The sequence below is a fragment of the Myotis davidii genome, unplaced genomic scaffold, assembly GCF_000327345.1.
Source record: "Myotis davidii unplaced genomic scaffold, ASM32734v1 scaffold164, whole genome shotgun sequence".
NCBI lineage: Eukaryota > Metazoa > Chordata > Mammalia > Chiroptera > Vespertilionidae > Myotis > Myotis davidii.
The window spans coordinates 1,522,748-1,531,404 of record NW_006296417.1 but is presented as its reverse complement, the minus strand read 5'-3'; the positions used below and the strand labels follow the sequence as shown (position 1 = coordinate 1,531,404).

At 38.8% G+C, this 8,657-nt stretch overlaps 1 protein-coding gene across 1 annotated transcript in view; it reads left to right on the top strand.

The window, feature by feature from the left end:
• The first annotated feature begins 2,104 nt into the window (after positions 1-2,104).
• MEF2A (myocyte enhancer factor 2A) overlaps positions 2,105-8,657 on the top strand; it is a 34,401-nt gene continuing 27,848 nt past the window's right edge. The window contains exons 1-2 of the mRNA XM_006771777.2: positions 2,105-2,211; positions 8,422-8,613. Coding sequence (XP_006771840.1) covers positions 8,560-8,613 — 54 coding nt within the window. The 5' untranslated portion in view covers positions 2,105-2,211; positions 8,422-8,559. The remainder of the gene's footprint in view (positions 2,212-8,421; positions 8,614-8,657) is intronic.

Here is an 8,657-nt window from a genome sequence, read left to right as displayed (position 1 = left end):
CACTTTGCTTTCTCGCTTATTGGCATTCACTGATTAGGCATCAATAACGAGGGAGGAGTTAGTGAGCAAGGGATTTATTTTGGGTCACTCAGGATTTCAGTTATCAACAATTGTAACAGGTTGTCTGTTTGCTTGGTCAAGTGTAGTTGAGACATTTGAAGAGAGGAATTTGGACCTTGGTCATTTAACCTTTCTTGTTAATCTGAAAAATTGGAAATTGACAGTAACTTGTGCCACAGTATAAAATATGATAGTCCGCATTTACTCATCATTGAAATGATGCCTTCAAAGGTCTCGTTTGTTTCAGAGTGCCTTCTTCATTAAAAAATACTTTTTACCATGTGATTTCTGTGATATTATCTTGTGTAATTTTTATTTGTGATAACTGTCCTGTAGAAATTTAAAGTATACCTTACAAGGTATTGAGAAGGTATCCGTTTGTCATTTTTATTCACAGCAGGCACCCACCTGCCCTTTGTCAGGGCATCTGTCACCTATAGGTGTGGATGGGCAGCGCCTATCAGTGTGTATCAGCAGCTGCTCGATGTACCGGCCTCTGAGACGGAGGTTTGCTCTGCGGTCTGTTGAGCCTGTTGCCACAGCATGCATTGGTTTTGTCACTTACTTAGCTCACTCATGGGAGCATGACTTGGGCTGTGGTTGGTGAGGCAGAGCTGTTAGAGCATGCCTGGATCCTCACCGCTCTACCGGCTGAGCTGCGTCACGCTTGGCAAGTTGCTTCTTAGTATTTCAGTTTCCTCTCGGGGACAATAATGAGGTTATTGTTGGCTTTACATCAGTTAACACGTGTAAAGCAATTAGGATACCGATTAGCAGATGACAAAGACTCAGATGTTCCCGCTGCTGTTGCCATTGTTCTTGTTACTATTATTACCCTGGGTCTTCCCTGGATACCTTCCCTCACGGTTTAGTCCCCTTCCTGCCGCAGTCCTTTCTCTCTCGCTTGGTTTTTTCTCACGAAGGACTTCTTACTAACCTGCCATATATATTGGGTATTCTTCGGTCGCTTGAGTAAAAAGCTGAAGAAAGTTGTAGACATTGATTTGATAGTTTGGGCAATGGCTTGTAGTCCATGCAGATTAGTTAGAAGTAGAGGGAACTAGGTGGTTGGCTGGGACCAGGTTTGGGCGGGGCAGCCGTTAAAGGTACAGGAGTCTAGCCCTTGCCTGGACAAGCAGTGGAATTTAGAGGTTCAGTATATGAAATTTATTTACAACTGGCTAAAGCATTAACATTTTAGTTTTGGTTTTATTTTCTGAAGATAAGAGTGTGTTTCATGGTAGATGATTATTCAAGCACTACAGTCATGCAAGTCACCCAGTCATGCAAGTCTACATTATTGGATTAGCATCATAATTTAGCCTGGCATTTGGGGTACAGAGAGGCATAGGTTTTAACCATCTTTTCCTTTTCTGCCTAAATGTCTTGCTACTATTTCCAAGCAGAAATGTAGCAGGACTGGATTATTTTTTATGCACTAATTCATTGGTTAGTATTCCCAGTGTTCCTTTGTTAATGTGAATTATTGACATTGATCAGTTTTATATTCATTTTTGGCATTTCATGGTCATTTTCATTTTATGTTCCCTTAAAAGACAGTGAAAGCTACAAGGATATATATTGTATACGAATACAAACATGTATTCTGGCAATAGAAATCAACCATGGACAGTTTTCTTTCTAAATGGAAATGTTCACTGTACTGCATTCTCAACTATTTTATCCAAACATAAATTCAGTAAGCTGTGTGTATCAGGTGAATAGAAAGCATTATCATGTGATATACTTAGCGGATGGGGAAATGGAACGCAGGGAGCCAGTTGGTGAATCTTGGAGTGCATACAATGTTACTGAACATTTCAGTCACACTCCCTAAAAAAATGGATTAGTGACATTAGACATGCTCAGTGGCCTAACATTATATTTCTTATCCAAATAAAACAATTGACTTTTAAACATTTATTTTTCTATTATTCAGCAAGTATTTGTGGAGCTATCTGCCAGGCATAATGTTGTTAGAATTTGTAATAATGAAATATATTTAATTCTGTGTCCGAGTTAAGAGCAATTACTAACCCATCTCATATTTTTTTTCTTTATTAAGGAGTCGCATTTTGTGAAAAAGTCACAAAGAAGAACTTTCTTCAAGGATCCTATCTAAGTGCACTTTTTATTGATACGTCATTTCTAGTAAGACACTTTTCATTTTTCTCTGATATGAAGTAAATAAGTACCATGGAAATGCTTTGTTTAAACACCTAACTTTGGGAGTTAACTATAACCCATTCAGACTGTCTGTGAGTTTGAATTGCAGTCATTTTGGAGTTTATCTTGGGGATTCGTATAGATGAATTAAGGATTTATAGAGTCCAATTAAAGTGCATAAGAGTATATAGTGATAGTTTACCTGACACTGGTCAGATAACATGGATCTTTTCATTGTTGCCACCTCCATATCAATTACCTTGTTTGTTGGTTTTTTTGAAGAAAAATATCTACAGTAGGCAGTCTGTGTTTATTGTGGCCAGAATGAGGAGGATGGGAGGGTGTGAGGAGAATTGCATAAAGCGAGGGGGCAGTTTTCAAATAACAGATGAAGAGGACAAATCTAGCCCTGTTTCTTAAAAGGTGCGAAGGGTCAATGAAAAAGATTAAGCTAATTTAGGAGATACTTGAAAATGTGGGCTTTTTGTGTGTGTGTGTGAGACTTTGAATTTATTGCCTTAAATCATAGGCCCATAATTGCAAGGCCCTGGAGTGTCTCTATTTCGATTTTAGACGTTATTGGTCCAGGTTAATGGTTCCAATACGTCAGTAAGATGTGTAGTCCTACTCAGAAGTTTTCATGAGTGACCCCTCATCTGAAGTCTACCTTTTTGTTTTAAATAGGGGAAAAACTACATCGATATTAGACTATTTTAAAAGAGTGGAATTTTGGAAAATGTTAGCAGGGGGTGTTTCTGGAATGTTATAATAAGTTAGCATTAACATTTCAAATATTAGATCTCGTTGATTAAGCCTGGTTATTTCAGTAAAAACCTTGGGAAAGGTACTTAAGACTTTTTGTTGTTGTTCTTGTCATTGTAAGAATAGTTTTGCTATTTAACATAAGGTCTAATTTTTTCCTTGAATAATTATATATTAGAAAGTACTTTTATAAATTTAGAAAATGAGTTCCTTGTTAGGATACTTTATTCTGATATCAGTTTCTTGTAGCTTTATATTTTTATTGTTAAACTTGGAAGAACAGTGTATTCTTACATCTTTCAGTTTAGGAGAACATGGAGAACAGGCATTGTTTTTCAGTCGAAGCAAAGTATCCTTCAGACCAAAACTTATATATGTCCAGGCAGGATGGGACTTAGGACGTCTCATTCACACTTTAAAATAGAATCCTTGGTTGGTCTTGTGTAATATCTCTGAATGTTCGTTTTCTTTCTTTTTCATCTTATTGACATTTCCCCTAAGCTCCTTTTGTCCACTAACTGCTCAAAACGGAATGATGGGAGGCGGAGCACTGGAGGGAGCACTTGGCCTCAGAACTCCCATGCCCGTGGCTCAGAACTCTGGCGCTCTCTGAGCCTTGCTGATGGCTCTGTGCGTAACTGCAGCTGCTGTGTTCTGGGTCACACGTAAGTGTTAGGAAGCTACGAGGCTTCCTTCCCTAACTAAGCTCCAGGATGTCGCCAGTGTCTTATTCTTCATGGCAGGCTTTCCATGGCTCTGAGGGTGACGTGTGAGTTCATAACTACTTGCTTAGGAGTTACTCTGAGAACTTAGATGGGAAGTGCTCTTTCCTTTTGAATAGATTCATATGTTGACTCAACAGCTTCCGATTAGGGATTTCCCCCTATACTTCTGCCCTAATTTGGAGTAGAAATTGGAGGAGTTGGCACAGAGATTGGGCAAAAATTTTTCTAACCTTTTTTCTTTCATGTCTTGGAACTGTTTTGGGCTTCTGTTTTAGGTCTGTGATCCATTTTGAGTTAATTTTTTAATATGGTGTGAGGTAAGGGATGCGATTTATTTCTTTGCAAATGTAACACTTTTGAGAAGCTAATATAGTCCCCTGTTGAATTACTTCGGCATCTTTGTTGAAAATCAGTTGACCATTATATGTGGGTGTATTTCAGGACTCTATTCTGTTCTTTAATGACAACACTGTATTGTCTTGATTATACTGTAGCTTTATGGTGAGCCTTAAAAGCAGATGGTATAACTCCTCCAATTTTGTTCTTCTATTTCTAAGTTGTTCTATTCTAGGTTCTTTCCATTTCTTTTCGTGTATTTTAGAATCAGCTGGTCATTCTCCACAAAAATGCCTGATGGCATTTTGATTATGAATGCTTTTATCTGCAGGCCAGTTTGGGGAGAGTTGACCTCTTATGGGTATTTTTCTCTGTAGGCTTCTAACTTAAGTCTGTTGTAGTCCAAGAACATACATTGTGTATTTGTTGTAAGTGCAGGATGTTGTCTGTGTTAGTGACTGTTTGGTGTGCACTAACCATTCTGCAATTGTTGAGTGGAGCTTTCTAGAAATGTTATCTTGGTCACATTGGTTGATAGTGTGCTTCAAGACTTATCCCTTCTGATTTCCAATTATTCCAGTAAGTGCTGAGTGAGCAGTGTGGGACTCTTCAGCATTGATTATGGGCTGGTCTGTTTCTCCTTTTATTTCTTGGCTCATGGAATTTGAAACTCTATAATTAGGTGCATGCATATTTAGTGGATTTTTTTTTTAATGTCTTCTTGATGAATTGGATCCACTGTCTTGAAATGTCCCTCTTTATTTCTGGTAATACATTGTGAAATAGTTTCTGAAATAGCTCACCTAGTTTTGTTTGTTTGCTTTATTGCCTTCTCTGTGTGTCTGTCTCTCTTATGTCCGCTTGCATAGTTATTGACAGAAAGTCTGCTGTTATTCTGTACTCCCTTATGTAAATTTTCTCTTCATTTGGACTGCTCGAAAGACTTTTTCAAATGATTGCTTTAGTCATTTGGTTAGGATATGCCATAGTATGGTTTCCTTTGAGAAAATCCTTAACTTTTTGTTTTGTTTAGATTCTTTACATTACAACCAAATCTGGAAACACTGTCTGCCATATTTTATGACATAGACAGGTTATCCCTGTGTACTTTTATGCTATTTGCCCTTATGGTTCCTGTGTTGATTGCACTGGATGAACATCCAGCTACATATATTTTGTCATTGTCTTATTTCCTTAGAATTTTTGAAAGTGGAGTATTTTTCAAGGGAAGCTGAAATTTAGGTTTCTTTTTGAAAAAATATTTTAAATGTGGGTCAGATCATTTAAGAACCTTCTAGAGGATAGTTTTGAGTGACTGATTTTCAAAGACAATAATAAATATTTTGTTCCCTGGTGCTAACTTCCTTTTCATTTTACATTTTACCCAGAGGTGGGCACATTTTCCCTACGATATTAATGTCATCAAGATGCCCAAGATTCCCCAAAGTGTATCTTTAGCGCTGATGTTTGAGCCTTAGGTCCAGCTTCCTACTTGACATTTCCAGTTGCCTGATCCATGACCACCTCAAGTTTAATGTGACCAAAATTGAATTCTTTACACATTACAGACCAGTAGTTTCATCGCTAGCTTTACCCAGTAGCAGATGAGTTTCTATTGAACGAGAACAGAAAAACGTTTTATATAAATGTTAAAGGCACGCTTTAAAATTAAATACCCATTGCATTTTGAAGTTATTTATTACATGTTCTTACAGGCTAATATCTTTTGAAAGTAGGATACTTTGTAAAACACTGGGTACTAGGAAGCGAGAATTCTCGTGATCTGTCCACGATGTGTTAAGTTCCTCTCTTAAAGAAGGAATGAATCCTTACAGATTTTCTCATGATAGATGCCTGTTTGGTTGTTAAAGGCATTCAGCTGTTGACTGTACATAGTTACTTTATTAGAAAGTTTATTTTAGTAGCTTTTGATAAAATTTAACAGGTAGTTGATTATCAGAATCATCCAAATGGTGTGTTCTGATGAGCGACCTCAAAGAGTGGTGTTTATTTAATAAGGGCCAAGTTGAAGTAAAGTTCACCTTCTGTTTAAAGTCCGTGCTCTTAAAATATTGATGTACTTAAACCACAGGTTCTTTAAAACAGTAAACAAAATTGATCGTAAAAGACTGAACATCTGTAATCTGGATTAGAATGACTTGGTCTGAATTTGAGTGCTAGATTCTGGTATCTTGCAAATAAAGACAACAGAACCCATAATGGGAATCTTGCTTAAACTCTAGTTCCTGGTTTTTTTAAATGACATACTACAAAAAATAATTCAATTACCTGAGAGTTCAGTTTAAACTGATTTTTTACTGTATTAATTTGGCCTGAATACAGTGATAGGCCTGGCATTTAATTAGATTCATTTTTGCCCCCCTATGGTAAGATAGATTACTTTCCCTATGGGCAAATGGTGCCCAACGGTGTTTGTTAAACATGGGTTTTAGTTTTCAAGGTAGGTTTTAAATGTTGCTATTTCTACTAAAACTCCTTGTATTAAAGGAGTTTAATACTCCTGCAATTATTTTAAAGGTGCATGCATACTTTTTAGAGTACTGTATTTTTTGAAAGTGTAGTGAAATGATCTTTGCCACTTTAGCCAGTTGAAGTGAATAGTCAGTGGCATTAAGTAGCTGCCCATTGCCGAGCAAGGATCGCCACCGTCATCTGCAGAGCCGTCCCATCATCTCCTACTGAAACCCTGCACCCATTGGCCCTAATTCCACCCCCTCCCTCCGGTCCCTGGCAACTGCCTGGTTACTGTTCCTGTCTCTGTGCATTTGACAGAATGCGTAAATACCTCATGTAAGTGGAATTATATAGCTTTTGTTCTGTGACTTTATCAATGTCCTAGTATTTGTGCCCCATCCCTCCAAAAATATTTTTATCATGCAAGTTTTGAAAGCACTAGGTTTTGGCACCTCCCCAGAAGTTTAGTAGAGGATTCAAGGAGCCCTAGTGTGCTAGGTACTATGGGGGGTCATAGAGAGAGAGATGGAACTACTTATGCCCTTGTGGAATTTTTTTTTTTTCCCAATTTCCAAGGTACTTTATTGTTAAAACGGGTCACAACACTAAGCCTCGGGTTGGTTCTGCCAACACACAAGCTACAAATGCTTGCCTGGCAGCTGAGGGGCGCTCTGCGTTAGAGAATCCTAGTTTTTGAATGATCCACCGAGTCAGAGGAAATGGACATGGGGCTCGTAGGCCACACCCACCAAGTAAGGTGCTGGGTTGATTGTACTTGGGGGCATTATTTTGGCTTCATCAGGGAGATGCCATTCCGATGGATGAGGGTTCATTAAATGGCATTACAGTGAGTGCATATTATTAGGGAAGTAGAGAGTGTCTTGTGGGCTGACAAATAGTACTTTTGCTGGTGTCGGGGGCAGTTTGCAGGAAGTTTGTAAAGGCAGATTGGAGCTATCAGATTGTTAGTCATCAGAAGCCTTTAAGCCGCAGCGGTTCTCAACCTTCTGGCCCTTTAAATACAGTTCCTCATGTTGTGACCCAACCATAACATTATTTTCGTGGCTACTTCATCACTGTCATGTTGCTACTGTAATGAATTGTAATGTAAATATCTGATATGCAGGATGGTCTTAGGCGACCCTTGTGAAAGGGTCGTTCGACCGCCAAAGGGGTCGCGACCCACAGGTTGAGAACCGCTGCTTTAAGGGTATTTGATAGTGTTTACGAGGGGAAGCTCTGGCGCTAGACTCCTTGTGTTCGTATTCTATGCTGTGCCTCTTACTGTGCGACCCTGGGCACATTGCTTACTCTCTGTGCTTCAGTAATCCTAGTTACCAAATGAGATGGTAATTACAATGACTCAGAAGATTGCAGTTAGGGTTGACTGAATGAAAACGTATCCGGTATTTAGAAAAGCGCCTGGCACACAGGAAAATCTCAGTCGGTCTCGGCTCTTGTTGCTATAGTCATAAGCCTGGAGGAAAAACTCAGAGTTTATAGCCACGCTCTTTTAGCCAGAACTAGAGGTCCAAAAAGACTTCAGAGATATTTTAGGGGTCGAGTGAACAAGGCTGCAACTTTTTTTATTTTTTGTTAATCCTCACCTGAGGATATTTTTCCATTGATTTTTTAGGGAGAGTGGAAGAGAGGGGGAAAGACAGAGAGAAACAGCGATGTGAGAGAGACACATCGCTGGGCTGCCTCCTGCACGCGCCCCGACCAGGGCCGGGCCTGGGAGGAAGGGCTTCACCCTACTTACTGGTTTTATGTGACCAGAAATGCAACTGATAATCCCGTCCGCGTGCAGCATCAAAACAGGTTTGAAATTAGTACAGCATTGTCATGATTTGCAAATCTATAGAACTTACATTTTCGAATTTGTGTTTTCTTTTAGATCTTATAGAAAATTTCAGCGGTAGCCCTGGAACTAGAAGCTGCAGTAACAGAAGCCGTGTATGATGCATTAGGGTATTGAAGAAAAATAATTTTTGAATTAAATATTTGGAATAGAAGGGAGGAAAGGTGACCGAAAATGGGGCGGAAGAAAATACAAATCACACGCATAATGGATGAAAGGAACCGACAGGTAAATGAACGTCTTAATTTATCTATTTAACAGATGTAAATATG